The sequence below is a fragment of the Watersipora subatra genome, chromosome 6 (genome assembly GCF_963576615.1).
Source record: "Watersipora subatra chromosome 6, tzWatSuba1.1, whole genome shotgun sequence".
Classification (NCBI taxonomy): domain Eukaryota; kingdom Metazoa; phylum Bryozoa; class Gymnolaemata; order Cheilostomatida; family Watersiporidae; genus Watersipora; species Watersipora subatra.
The window spans coordinates 17,555,429-17,571,072 of NC_088713.1; the positions used below are offsets into that span (position 1 = coordinate 17,555,429).

Below are 15,644 nucleotides of genomic sequence, written 5' to 3' on the forward strand. Positions count from 1 at the left end.
ACAAAATAATTGACTTTACTCAATATATAATAACAGCTAGTAACCCTTTTCTGCAGAGCAAAGAACTCATTAAATTTAACTCCTAAATGCAGAAAACAGAACGTCATTATCTTTCATATATTACTTGGCTCCAACTTTAGCACCACTAAAATAATGCTTGATGTTATACATAGGTGTTCTACCTTCTGCATCTCTGGAACTAAAGCTTGATGTAATACATGTCAACTCTACCTTATGTATCTCTAAAATTAAGGTTTATGTAGTACATGTCTACTCTACCTTATGCACCATTAGAACTAAGGCTTAATGTAATACATGTTCATTCCACCTTAAACATCTCTAGAACTAAGGCTTGATGTAATACATGCTTATTCCACCTTAAACATCTCGAGTACTAGAGCTATTTCTGTTTTACTCTTTGTTTGTTGAATCATTGCCCTTTTTGCTGTTTTACTGTATTACTTTTTCACTCTTTCTCTCTGTTTTCCCTTTCCCAATTGTTTTTCTACCCTGTATCTTTTGCTGTTCCTCTCTATTTAACTCATGCTCTTTTGATGTTTTGCTTTTTCTCTCTGTTGAAATCATGCACTTTTGATCGCTTGCTATTTCTCTATGTTGAAATCATGCTCTTTTGATTGCTTGCTATTTCTCTCTATTGAAATCATACTCCTTTGATCGCTTGCTTTTTTTATCTATTGAAGTCGTCTTCTTACGATTTCTTGCTTTATCTCAAATGCGCTGTATAGATCTATAATTTTTTCGTCGCATTTTTATTTGCTCTTTAGCTTCATTCTTGGTATTCATTTTCAAACTAATTTGATTTTCTGATTTTTAGTTTGAGTGTTTCGCTTGTCTGCTTGTTCAAATTATTGGCTAGTTGACCATTTGCTCTTTTTATGCCACTCTATCAGTCCATTGCGCTCTGTCTGTTTGATTTCTTATCTTCTAACACTTTTTTTCACTCACTCTATCACTCTCATATACTGCACTAATAAGCATTATAACCAAACACGGCCACACTTGAGAAATAATGAATATAGTTTGGCTTTACACTTTCAACTTTTCATTTTTTTACTCTTTCAATAACTTAATTTTTATCGCTTTCAATCTCTCATTTTTGCAGCCTGTTCAAATTTTACTCTTATGTTCACTGAATATTCTGTCTTCACAAAAATGTACGCTAACTTTTTTTGCTGCTTCCTCATTTGCTGCTGCCATTTTTTGTTCTTCAAGTCTTCTACTCATTTGTACTCTTGATTTTACATTTTTGCTTGTTCAATATCTCCCTTTCACGTTACTTGGCTGTTTAGCTCTCTCTTAAGCTCTTTCTGTAGCTCTCTATGTAACTCTCTCTGAAAGTCTCTTTGAAGCTCTCTCTGTACCTCTCTCCTTCTTTCTCCCTTTCTCTCCCTTTCTCCCTCTCTCTCCCTTTTTTTCTCTCTCTCTCCCTCTTTCTCCCTAACTTCCCATCTGTTTCCTTTTCTCCCACTTGGTCTCCCCTTCTTTCTTTCTCTCTCTCTGTCTCTCTCTGTTTGTTTTTCTCTGTTTTTCTCTGTCTCTCTTGGTCTGCCTCCGTTTCTCTCTCTTTTTCTCTTTCTGTCTCCGTCTTTTTGTGTTCTGGTGTCTTTGTTTTCGTGTCTCCGTTTGTGTGTTTCTGTGTCTGTGTCTCTGTCTCCGAGTTTCTGTCTCTTTTTTTCTGTGTCTCTCTCTCTGTGTCTCTTTCTGTGTCTCTCTTTTTGTCTCTGTCTTTGTCTTTCTCTTTTTTTCTGTGTTTTTCCCTGTTTTTCTCTTTGTGTCTCTCTATGTCTATCTCTGTGTTTCACTCTGTGTCTCTTTCTGTGTTTCTTTTTGTAGATCTCTGTGTGTTTCTCTCTCCCTCTCTCTTCCTCTCTTTTTCTCTTCTTCTCTGTTCTTCTATTTTCCTCTTTTTTTCTTGCTTTCTTCCTCTCTTCCTCTCTTTCTCCTTCTCTCCCTGTCTCACTCCTCTCACATTTTCTCCCTCCTTCTCTTCCCCTCACTCTCCTTTTTTGTCTCTCTCTCCCACTCTCTCTCTCTCTCTCTCTCTTCTTCCCTCTCTGTCTTTTTCTTTCCCTCTCTCCTTCTCTCTTCCTTTCTCTCCTTCTCTCTTCTTTTCCCTCTCTTCAGTCTTTCCGTTTTTATTTTTTTGTATTCCTATTTTCCCTTCTTTTCTCTTTCACCTTTTCATTTTATAATTTTCATAATTTGTTTTTTTGCTCTCTCTTGTTTTCACTATATTTGCTGTATTTTATTTTTTATTTGGGTCTATAGGAAGACATAAATAATCTTTGCATTTAGTTTTACAACTTTTTACTTCAAACATTGTTTTGAAAAATTTGGATTAAAAGTTGGAAAATACACTCCCTCACAGAGGGTTTGAACTCAAAACTTTTGGTATGCCAACCCAATATTCTGCCACCTGAGCCAATGAATGATTGCTTAACTCTAATTGGTGGTTAAAGATGAACTTTCACACATTTTCAGTAAACTTTTGCCTAAAAGTATTAGGATTTTCAATCATTTGCGATCATTTTCAATGTGTGTGGTAATCTGACTGTCAAAGTGCCTAAATATTAAAATCGACAAAACTTGATTGTGTCCAAAGCACTCAAACTAAGCAAACAAGAAATTGTGATGTTTATAGTTTCAAAGACATCAATGAAAGGCTATAGCCAATATCAACCATAGCAACAATAGCAAATAGTGATGTTATTTTACACATATTTTTCTTCTAAACATTTTAACAGCAATAAAAGTTTACATATTTTAGTCTTGAAAAATCAAATTAGTCAGATCCCCTTAAGCATCAACCAAAATTGCAAATGATAGACAACATTGATACTTTCTGATAAATTCTATTAAAACATTGTTTAAATTCATTTCTAAAACATATACATGATCAGTGTATTAAGTATCAAACTACTTTGAAAAACTTTCTGTAATAATGTGAAATGTATTTTCTAAATTTAGAATAAAGAATATTATTTTCAACTTGCTGTCATGCTTGTTGTGATAATACAAAATAAGTCGGCTGTCTGCTACTTCAAATATTGATTTGGTACTTGAGTGGTAAATAGACGTCTGGCTAAATAATCATTTCTGTTTGAGGTAGCGGGTTGAGCATCCTCCCTGAGATTATACTCAACTTTTTGAACACAAAAATAAGTTGAGCTTACTATCAGCACCAATGGTTTTACAAACTGGAATGGTCATATAAAAATCCGAATAGTTTGAAACATATTGGACGCTTCAGCTATCAATGACTTACATCATCATCAAGCGTTGTTTTTATTGACTGTTGCGTAGTCAAGACGCTTTACTGGGTTTTATCCATACATATATAAATGTGTTCCAAGGATGTTGCTGTTGTATGGCAACTGTATTGCGTTTAGGCAGTATCACATTAGAGGTAAGGCATAGTGTGCAAATGGTACCTTTTAGGCAGACTCGTCTATATTATGAATGAGGTAGCAGAGTTAAGCTTTAGTAATTTCAATAAACTCCACTAATCTAGTAAGTAATAAAAAAAATTTTAGTGATTAGAAAGTATGGAATTTTTAGTATGTTCTCAAACTAATCTTTGATAAAGACACAACTAGTGTTGTTCTCTGCATGTAGAATTTTTTGAAACTTCAACCAACAAAGATGCTTATATTTAAAAAAATTTTTCAAAAGAAGTTTATTAAAAAAATATGCTTTCTAATTTAATCAAAATTTAGCTTTTTCGTACCTAAAAATGACTTAGCAAAGTATTAAAATTATATTTTAACACTTTTTTGTCAATATTAGGAAGCATAAGGGTGCTAGCAAAATAAAAGATCGAAATTATAAAGCCATTTAACTAATATGGATAATCGAGTTAATGAACCAACCAGAACTATAAATACCACTCAATCATGCTGTTAGTTGCTTACTCTTTTTTACCATTTCTAGCCAAAGTAAGCAAGTGGCACAATAATAAACTGATCAAACTAATATTGTTGAATTTAAGTGGTCTAAAATTTAAAGCTGACTTATCGAATTGCCTAACCTTAAAATTCACCTTATACCACACTAACTGTCCCAGCTAATTGATTGAGTTTAAAATTTGTTATTTATACTGGCTAAAGAAAAGAAAGTCAACAAAAACAATGCAGTAAATAAACTGTTGATGACTGCAGTATAGAACCGTACTTACACTGTTGATTCTCTAAAAAGTCTTTTGTGCCGAAGCTACAGAATTTATCATTGTGAACGTGAGCATTTTTTTAAATCTACAAACTCATCGACTTTACTCAATATATAATAATAGGTAGTAACTTCCTCCTGCAGAGGAAAGAACTCACTAAATTTAACTCTCAAATGCAGCAAACAGAACTTCATTATCCTTCATATTTTACTTGGCTCCAACTTTAGCACCACTAAAACTAAGGCTGTATGTTATACATGGGTGTTCTACCTTCTGCATCTCGAGAACCAAAGCTTGATGTAATACCTGTTTACTCTATCTTATGTGTCTATAGAACTAAGGTTTGATGTAACACATTGGTACTCCACCTTATACATCTCTAGAACTAAGGCTTGATGTAATACATTGGTATTCCACCTTAAACATCTCTAGAGCTAAGGCTTGATGTAATACATGTACATTCTACCTTATGCACCTCTAGAGCTAAGGCTTAATGTAATACATGTCCATTCCACTTTATGCATCTCTACAACTAAGGCTTGATGTAATACATGTCTTTTTTGTCTCATGTATCTCTAGAACTAGTGCTCCTTCTGTTTTACTTTCTGCTTGTTGAATTATTGCCCTTTTTGCTATTTTGCGGTATTACTTTTTCACTCTATCTCTCTGTTTTCGTTTTCCTCTTTGTTTTTCTACTCTTTATCTTTTACTTGATCTGTGGTTTTTCTTTCTGTTAAAATCAAACTCTTAAAGCTTTTGCTGTTTTTCTCTATTGAAATCATGCTCTTTTGATTGCTTGCTTTTACTATCTATTGAAGCCGTGTTCTTTCGATCTCTTGTTTTATCTCACATGTGCTGTATAAATCTGTGATTTTCTCGTTGCTTTTTTATTTGCTTTTTAGCTTCATTCCTGGTATTCATTTTTAAACTACTTTTATCCTCGATTTTTTAGAGTTTGAGTGTTTCACTTGTCCGCTTATTCAAACTATTGGCTATTTGACCATCTGCTCTCTTTTATACCGCTCTATCAGTCCATTGCACTTTGTCAGTTTGATTTCTCATCTAACACTCTTTTGACTCACCCTCTCACTCTCATATATTGCACTAATAAGAATTATAACCAAACACGACCACACTTGAGAAATAATGAAAATAGTTTGGCTTCACACTTTCAACTTTCCATTATTTTGCTCTTTCAATAATTTACTTTCTTTTGCTTTCAATCTCTCATTTTAATTGCCAGTCACAATTTTAATCTTATGCTCACTGAATATTCTTCCTTCACAAAAGTGTTCGCTAACCCTTTTATTTTGCCGCTTCCTCATTTGCTGCTGCCATTTTTTGTTCTTCAAGTCTTCTGCTCATTTGTACTCTTGATTTTACATTTTTGCTTGTTCAATATCTCTCTTTCGCGTTATTTAGCTGTTTAGCTCTCTTAAGCTTTTTCCGCAGCTCACTTTGTAGCTCTTTCTGAAACTTTCTTTGAAGCTCTCTCTTTAGCTCTCTCTCCCTCACTCTCCCTCTTTCTCCCTCTTTCTACCTCTCTTTCCTTCGCTGTCGCTCATTCTCCTTCTCTCTCTCCCCCTCTCGCCCACTCTGTCTCTGTCTTTCTTTCTTTCTCTCTCTCTCTGCCTCTCTCTCTTTCTCTCTGTCTTTTTCTGTCTCTCCCTGTCTCTCCCTGTCTCCCCCTGTTTTTCTCTGTCTCTCTCTGTTTCTCCCCGTCTCTCTCTGTTTCTCTCTCTTTTTCTGTGTGTCTCTCTCTCTCTGTCTCTCTGTGTTTCCGTGTCTTTGTTTCCGTGTCTGTGTCTCTGTGTTGTTGTGTCTGTGTCTCTGTGTCTGTGTCTCTGTCTCCGTGTCTATGTCTCTTTCTCTCTGTGTCTCTGTCTCTGTTTCTGTCTCTGTGTTTCTGTCTATGTGTCTTTGTGTCTCTGTGTCTCTGTGTCTTTCTATCTGTGTTTCTGTCTCTGTGTCTCCCTCTGTGTCTCTCTCTGTCTCTCCCTGTGTCTCTCTCTTTGTCTCTCTCTTTGTCTCTCTCTCTCTTTTTCTGTGTTTTTCCTGTTTTTTTCTGTGGCTCTTTGTGTGTATCTCTGTGTTTCTCTTTGTGTCTCTTTTTGTGTTTTTTTTTGCTCTTTGTGTGTCTCTCTCTCCCTCTCTCTTTGTCTCTCTTTCTTTTCCTCTCTGTTCTTCTATTTTCCTCTTTTTTCCTATCTTCTTTTTTTGCTCTTTTGCTCTCTTCCTCTATTATTGCCTTTCTCCCTCTCGCCCCCTTCTCCCTCCCACCCTCTCTCACCTTTCTCACCCTTTCTCTGTCCTTTTCTTTCCCTATCTTTCCTTCTTTACCCCTCCTTATCACTCTCTCTCTCTTTCCCTCTCTGTCCTTCTCTTTCACTCTCTCTCTCTCTCTCTCTCTCTCTCTCGTTCTCTTTTCTCCCTCCTTTTCTCTACTTTACCCTTTTTTCGGTCCTTCCGATTCTATATTTTTGTATTCCATTTTTCCCTTCTTTTCTATTTCACCTTTTCTTTCTAAAAACTTCATACTTTATTTCTTTGCTCTTTCTTATTTTTACTCTATTTGCTGTATTTTAATTATTATTTTGTTTCATAGGAAGACATAAATAATCTTTGCATTTAGTTTTACAATTTTTTACTTCAGACATAGTTTTGAAAAATTTGTATTAAAAGTTGGGAAATACACTTCCTCGCAGAGGGTTTGAACTTCAAACTTTTGGTATGCCAACCCAACATTCTGCCACTTGAGCCAATGAATGATTGCTTAACTCTAACTAGTAGTTAAAAATGAACTTTCACACATTTTTAGTGAATTTATGCTTGAAAGTTTTGGAATTTTAACTCATTTGCGATCATTTTTGATGTGTGTGGTGATTTGAGTGTCAAAGTGCTTAAATATTAAAATTGACAATACTTGATTATGGCTAAAACACTCAGATTAAGCAAACGAGAAATCATGACGTTTATAGTTCTAAAAACATCGATCAAAGGCTATAGCCGATATCATCCATAGCAACAATAGCATATAGTGATGTTATTTTACAAGTAATTTTCTTATAAATATTCTCACAGCAATAAAAGTTTGCAAATTTTAATCTTGAAAAATCAAAGTAGTCAGATCCCCTTAACCCTGTCGTAAGTGAAGCGACATTAATGTCCCCCGGAGTTTTGAGCAAAGAGACATTTATGTCATTTGGGAAATTCCAAAAGCCGCTATTCATCAGCCGTTTTGTTATTGGCTATTTTTGTTTAGTTCTTCAAATATTCTATCAGGTCTATATTACTAAACATAATATTATTGTGTTCGCTATAATAGTCATTCAAACTTAACAAAATAACAAAGTTCTTATGGTCACTACGGCGATCAACTACCACCGAAACATCTTCTATCGCGAACTACTACTACGCCTAAAACTACTATCAAAACGAAACAATGGCAAGTCAAACGAACGACTGCGTCGAAAAGTTGCTACTAGAACCAACTACGAAGAAGATATTGCTGATTATGTGGTTAAAACTGCTGAATCTTGTTCCAGTAGAAACGATATTGATGCCAATGATTTTGATGTAGAGTCAGAAACCGGTAGCGATAGTGATGAATCTGAACGTGCCGACGGTCATGATCCACGACAATGGTGGAGTTATGCAAAGGTGACTGCTTCAAAAAATATTAAATGTGGTGATTTATATGTGTGTGAGTTACATGTATTTTAAATTTCATGTAGTTATTCCTGTAAATAAAAAAGTTATGATGTTTTATGTATCCCTATGTACAAATTGCTAGTTGTTTTGCAAATATATTCACTCTGTACACAAATGTTTAAATAATTAATATACTTGCAAAAGGGTTAAGCATCAACCACAATTGCAAATGATAGACAACATCGACACTTATTAATAAATTCTATTAAATCTTTGTTTAAATTCATTGCTAAAAAATATAGGTGATCAGTGTATTAAGTATCAAACTATTTTGAAAAACTTTCTGTAATATTTTGAACTGTGTTTTGTAAATTTAAAATAAAGAATATCATTTTCAACTTGCTGTCATGCTTGTTGTGACAATTCAAAATAAGTCCGCTTTCAGCTACTTCAAATATTGATTCGGTACTTGGGTGCTGAATAGACGTCTGGCTAAATAATCATTTCTGTTTGAAGTAACGGGTTGAGCATCCTCACTGAGATTATACTCAACCTCTTGAACACAAAAATAAGTTGAACTTACTATCACCACCAATGGTTTTACAAACTGGAGTGGCCATATAAAGAATCCGAATAGATTGAAACATATTGGACGCTTCAGCTATCAATGACTTACATCATCATCAAGTGTTGTTTTTATTGACGGTTGCGTAGTAAAGACGCTTTACTGTGTCTTATCCATACATATATATATATATATATATATATATATATATATATATATATATATATATATATATATATATATATGTGTTTCAAAAATGTTGCTGTTGTATGGCAACTGTATTGTGTCTAGACAGTCTCACATTAGAGGTAAGACATAGCGTGCAAATGGTAACTTTTAGGTAGACTCATCTATATTAGCATTGAAATAGCAAAGTTAAGCTTTAGTAATCTCAATAAACTCCACTAATCTACTAAGTTATAAAAAAAGGTTTTAGCGATTGGAAAGTTTCAAATTTTTAGTATGTTCTCAAACTAACATGTGATAAAGACACAACTAGTGTTGTTCTCTGCATCTAGAATTTATTGAAACTTCAACCAATATAGATTCTTATTTTGGGAAAAAATCTTCAAAAGAGATTTACTGAAAAAATATGCTTGCTAATTTAATCAAAGTTTAGCTTTTTTGTACCTAAAAATGACTTATCAAAATATTAAAAATATATTTTAACACTTTTTTTAAAGGTTAGAAAGCATAAGGGTGCTAGCAAAAAACGGATCAAAATTTCTAAAAGCCATACAACTAAAATGGATAATCGAGTTAATGAATCAACCAGAACTATAAATATCACTCAAACATGCTGTTAGTTGTTTGCTCTTTTTACTATTTTTAGTTAAGGTGAACAAGTGGCACAATAATAAACTGATCAAACTAATGTTGTTGAATTTAAGTGGTCTAACATTTAAAGCTGAACTATCGAACCGTTTAACCTTAAATTCACCTTATACCGCACTAACTGTCCACGCTAGCTGATTGATTTTAAAATTTGTTATTTATACAGGCTAAAGAAAAGAAATTCAACAAAAACAATGCAGTAAATAAGCTGTTGATGACTTCGGTACAAAACCCACCTTACACTGTTGACTCCCTAAGAAGTACTTCGTACCAAAGCTACAGAATTTATCATTGTCAACGTAAGCATTCTTTTAAATATACAAACTCATTGACTTTACTCAATATATAATAACAGGTAGTAACCTTCACTGCAGAGCAAAGTACTCACTAAATTTAACTCTCAAATGCAGCAAACTCAACTTCATTGTCCTTCATATCTTACTTGGCTTCAACTTTAGCACCACTAAAACTAAGGCTTGATGTAATACATGGGTGTTCTACCATATGCATCTCTAGAACCAAAGCTTGATGTAATACAGGTCAACTCTATTTTATGTGTCTATAGAACTAAGGTTTGCTGTAACACATTGGTACTCCACTCTACCTTATACATTTCTGGAACTAAGGCTTGATGTAATACATGTCTACTCTACCTTAAACATCTCTAAAACTAAGACCTGATGTAATACCTTTTTATTCCACCTTAAACATGTTGAGTACTAAAGCTATTTCTGTTTTACTCGTTGCTTGTTGAATCATTGCCCTTTTTGCTGTTTTGCTGTATTACTTTTTCACTCTTTCTCTCTGTTTTCCCTTTCCCATTTATTTTTCTACTCTTTATCTTTTGCTTTTTCTCTATGTTGAACTCTTGCTCTTTTGATCGCTTGCTATTTCTCTCTATTAAAATCATACTCTTTTGATCGCTTGCTATTTCCCCTTATTGAAATAAAACTGTTGAAATTTTTGCCGTTTTTCTCTATTAAAATAATGCTCCTTTGATCGCTTGTTTTTTCTATTTATTGAAGCCTTGTTCTTTCGATCTCTTGTTTTATCTCACATGCGCTGTATAGATTTATGATTTTTTCATCGCTTTTTCATTTGCTCTTTAGCTTTATTCCTAGTATTCATTTTTAGACTACTTCGATCTTCTGTTTTTCAGTTTAAGTGTTTCGCTTGTCTGCTCATTCAAACTATTGGCTATTTGACCATCTGCTTGTTTTTAAATATTATGAATATTAAATTTCATGAATATTAAAATTGACAATACTTGATTATGGCTAAAACACTCAGATTAAGCAAACAAGAAATCATGACGTTTATAGTTCCAAACACATCGATCAAAGGCTATAGCCGATATCATTCATAGCAACAATAGCAAATAGTGATGTTATTTTACAAGTAATTTTCTTCTAAACATTCTAACAGCAAGAAAAGTTTGCAGATTTTAATCTTAAAAAATCAAAGTAGTCAGATCCTCCCTGAGATTATACTCAACCTTTTGAACACAAAAGTAAGTTGAGTTTACTATCAGCACCAATGGTTTTACAAACTTGAATGGTCATATAAAGAATTCGAATAGTTTGAAACATATTGGACGCTTCAGCTATCAATGACTTGCATCATCATCAAGTGTTGCTTTTATTGACTTATGTATCTCTAGCACTAAGACCTGATGTAATACATGTTTATTCCACCTTAAACATCTCGAGTACTAGGGCTCCTTCTATTTCACTCTTTGCTTGTTAAATCATTGCCCTTTTTGCTGTTTTGATGTATTACTTTTTCACTCTTTCTCTCTGTTCTCCCTTTCCCCTTTGTTTTTCTACTCTTTATCTTTTGCTGTTCCTCTCTATTCAACTCATGCTATTTTGATCTGTTGTTTTTTTGTCTCTTTTGAAATCATGCTCTTTTGATCGCTTGCTATTTCTCTCTATTGAAATCATGCTCTTTTGATTGCTTGCTATTTCTCTCTATTGAAATCATGGTTTTTTGATCCCTGGCTATTTCTCTCTATTGAAATCATACTCTTTTGATCACTTGCTATTTTCCCTTATTAAAATCTTGAAACTCTTGAAGTTTTTGCTGTTTCTCTCTATTGAAATCATTCCCCTTTGATCGCTTGCTTTTTCTATTTATTGAAGCCGTGTTCTTTCGATTTCTTGCTTTATCTCACATGCGCTGTATAGATCTATGATTTTCTTGTTGCTTTTTCATTAGCTCTTTAGCTTCATTCTTGGTATTCATTTTTAGACTACTTTGATCTTGTGTTTTTTAGTTTGAGTGTTTCGCTTGTCCGCTTGTTGAAACTATTGGCTATGTGACCATCTGCTCTTTTTATGCCGCTCTATCAGTCCATTGCACTCTGTATGTTTGATTTCTCATCTTCTAACACTTTTTTTTACTCACCCTCTCACTCTCATATACTGCGCTAATAAGCATTATAACCAAATACGGCCACACTTTAGAAATATTGAAAATAGTTTGACTTCACACTTTCAACTTTTCATTTTTTTGCTCTTTCAATAATGTACTTTTTGTCGCTTTCAATCTCTCATTTTTGCAGCCTGTCCAAATTTTACTCTTATGCTCACTGATTATTCTGTTTCTCCAAAATTGTTTGCTAACTCTTTTTTGTCTGTTGCTTCCTCATTTGCTGCTGCCATTTTTTCTTCTTCAAATCTTCTGCTCATTTTTACTCTTGAATCTACATTTTTGCTTGTTCAATATCTCTTTTTCTCGTTGCTTAACTGTTTAGCTTTCTCTGTAACTTTCTTTGTAGCTCTCTCTGAAACTCTCTCTGAAGCTCTCTCGGTAGCTCTCTCTTCCCATTTCTCCCTCTCTTTCTTTCCCTCTCTCTCCTTCTCTCTCGCTCTCTCTCCCTCCCTCTCTCTCGCTCTCTCCCTCTCTATCCCTTTCTCTCCCTCTTCTTCTCTCTCCCTCATTCTGTCCCTCTCTGTCTCTGTCTCTCTCTTTCTCTCTCTCTGTCTCTCTCGGTTTCTCTCTGTCCCCTCTGTCTCTGTCTTTCTCTGTCTCTCTCTTTGTCTTTCTCTCCTGTCTCTCTCTCTGTCTCTGTATGTATATCTGTGTTTTTGTCTCTATATCTCTGTTTCTGTGTCTCTGTGTCTCTGTATCTCTGTGTCTCTGTTTCTGTGTCTTGTTGTCTCTGTGTCTCTGTGTTTCTGTCTCATTCTTTGTCTCTCTCTTTCTCTCTCTATGTTTTTTTCTGTGTTTTTCCCTGTTTTTCTCTCTGTGTCTCTTTCTGTTTCTATTTTTGTGTCTCTCTCTCTCTGTTTCTCTCTCCCTCTTTCTTCCTCTATCTTTCTCTCTTCTTCACTCTTTTTTTCTCTTCCTCTCTTTTTCTTTCTGCTTCTCATTCTCTCTTCCTCTCTTCCTCTCTCTTTCCCTCTTTCCCTCTTCCTCCCCTTCCCCCCCTCCTTCCCTCTCTCACCCCTTTCATCCTTTCCTCTCTTTCTTTTTCCTTCTCTCTCCTTCTCTTTCCCTCCCTCTCATTTACTCTCTCTTTCCCTTGCTTCCCTTCTCTTTCCCTCTTTCCTTCTCTTTCACTTTCTCTCTTTCTCTCTCCTTTTCCCTTTTTTTGGTCTTTCCATTTTTATATTTTTTGTATTCCATTTTCCCCTATTTTTCTCTTTCACCTTTTCATTCTATAATTTTGATAATTTTTTTCTTTGCTCTTTCTTATTTTCACTTTATTTTCTGTTTTATATTTGTATTTAGTTTCTTAGAAGACATAAATAATCTTTGCATTTAGTTTTACAAGTTTTTACTTCAGACATTGTTTTGAAAAATTGGCTCGATTGTGTGATAATTAAAGTTTATGCTAAGCTGTTTAAGATTTAATGTTTTGTAAACTAACTTTTTTAGAAGTCTCTATATTTGTCAGTTAAAATGAAATGTTTGGTTCTTTTCTGACTGAAGTTTTTTAACACATTAGTTTAATGGTGTTAGGAACTTGGTTATTTTTACACAATTGTTTGGTTGGTTCTGACAACAGTGATTAATTGTAACAACTTTAGCAATTTTATCAACCAACAGTAGTTAACCTGCACTAAAACGAATTTTTGCTGAACACCGCCCCACTGAAGAAATTTTGACAACACTCAGGGCGCTTTATAAAGAGATGTAATGCAAAAGGTCCTAAACTTGTATTAGTTCGCTTGGGAGACTGATGCTCAACAATTTGTTATAACATAGTGATTTTTTGTGGCATTGGAAAGCTCTGTATGAGGGAAGATTACAACATCGACTATTACAACATAGTTTGTCTGACAACTCAAAGCTAATGTCAAAAAATATCAAGCTCTATGGACAATCCTAAAATTTTTCCATCATAATTTATCTGATTATAAAATTAAAAATGCTTTTTCACACACATTATGGATACTTTCAATAAACACATTCCTGGTTTTTCATTGTGAACGAAGCATAGCAATATTCATAGAAAATAATACAGACTCTTTGGCAACGCTAGGCTTACAGCTGAATTATGATAGCCAGAAAGCCTTATCAGCAGCTTATTTAATAATCTGTTCCGATCAATGTCAGGCTGAACTCGCAACCTTACAATTTTTATTTTACATTTAAATTAACTGTGATTTATCAAATTAAAAACTCAAACAAAAACCTTTGCAACCATTAAATACAACTGATTTTTTAATAGCTACACACTTACTAACATAGCTTTCTTGCTTTAGCAATTTATAAAATTGTTATTGGATCTGCAAGAAACTTCAGTAGAAAAGTGGATTTATTCTGAATCACTTTGAGAAAGCTGTAGTTTTTATTAGGTTTATAAATGGTGTTTGACAGCAAATAGCATAGTTTATTAAACATGCACAATCACCTAGTTGGCTATCTGATTAGAAACAAGAAAAGAGTATAAAGTAAAATTCAAATTTTTTCTCTCTTTTATTTAGTTAAATATTGTAATAATATGTAGGCGTTAGTAAACTTATTTGGTTTCTTCTATGTAATAATTCATCTTTATAGAGTTCCTCGTTATGATCTACCTACATATGTTCCATTTTGTTGTTTTTTCGCAGGGATAGGAACAGAAACATCACAGAGTACGACATAACTTTGCAAAAAACCTCCACTGTAGATTACAAAGTGCGCAATGAATGCTTCGGACAGTTCATCACTGTTATGCATAGGAGGCCATCCCGCTGTGTATTCAGCTGTCACCATTTTTGTCAGTATAATGTTTATCCTCACAAATGTTCTGCATTTGTATATACTCAGCACTACTAAGACACTGCGCCAAGAGAGCAAACGAAACTATTTCTTACTTCTACTTCACCTAACATTAGCAGATATAATTGCTAGCTGTGGATATATAGCAAACAACAGCCCACAACCATCAAATTTATCACTACAATATTATCGTACCGCAAGCTTTTTCATGCAGGGAGTATCTTTAACTGCTGCACATGGCCGCTATAGCTTTCTTGCATTAGCGAGTTATGAAAGATACTATGCAGTTTGCAAGCCCTTTCAGTATGGAAATAGCTCTATTTTGAATCACTTTCAGAAATTTGTGGTTGTTATCTGGTTCATAAATGTTAGTAGTTCAATTACCTTGTCAGCTTTGCATGATAACTCATCATGTCTCATAAATGATCAACTATCTCCAGATATTCCTGGTGTTAAAAACATTTTATTTGTATTTTTGTCCACTGTAAGTAGTCTTGTACCCCTAGTGTTAACTACAATATGGCTCACTGCTGTATTTCGAGAAATTAGGAAAATGAAAAAGAGATGTTTGCAAGAAGATGATAAAGTTTTGATAATGACATCACACTATATCATTGGCACTATTGTCATGTTTTATGCTACTGCTATTCCTATTTTAGTGTCTCTAGTAATTTACTTTTACGCTTCTGCTGAACATGAAATCCTAGTGTATGTAAGTCTACAATTTGCTGCTGCTCTACAAACACTCTATGGAGTTGCTAATATTGGTTTCTATGCTTACTTAAACCCTGGATATTTATTGACAATTAAGAATCTAATGACATGCACCTGTACTTCTCAGGTGCATCCAGTTGAACAGTCACCTGAATCAGAACATTCTCTTTAGCTTAACTGAACTAGTAAACTTTGTTTTTAGGTTCTGAATAAACATTTTGTGTGTGTTTTCTATGTTGTTAAAACTATAAGCATCTAGAAAGAAGCAGGCTATAAACTGCTTTGACAGACATTTGTCAGCAATAATAATTGAAGTGAATAAGACAATTCATGTGAACTGGTAGGTTGAAATGTTTATTATCTAATCTTTGGTTATCTCATCTCAGATTCATCAGATATTTAATAAATATAATAATTGTTTAATTGTGTGAGTTTATCTTAGTGTAGTTTGTAATAATAAATTTGCATACACTCTTTGCAACC

General features: G+C 34.0%; 2 protein-coding genes across 2 annotated transcripts; both read right to left on the bottom strand.

Annotated features, from left to right (window-relative positions):
• Positions 1 to 1,306: 1,306 nt before the first annotated feature.
• LOC137398086 (RNA-binding protein 25-like) lies at positions 1,307 to 11,926 on the bottom strand. The gene is made up of 3 exons (XM_068084191.1): positions 11,862 to 11,926; positions 5,782 to 6,627; positions 1,307 to 1,766 (listed from the first exon to the last, which is right to left on the bottom strand). Exons 1-3 carry the CDS (start codon positions 11,924 to 11,926, stop codon positions 1,307 to 1,309), a joined length of 1,371 nt encoding a protein of 456 aa, XP_067940292.1.
• Positions 11,927 to 12,331: 405 nt separating this feature from the next.
• Positions 12,332 to 12,610, bottom strand: LOC137398087 (octapeptide-repeat protein T2-like). The gene has a single exon (XM_068084192.1). It carries the CDS (start codon positions 12,608 to 12,610, stop codon positions 12,332 to 12,334), a length of 279 nt encoding a protein of 92 aa, XP_067940293.1.
• Positions 12,611 to 15,644: the final 3,034 nt, after the last annotated feature.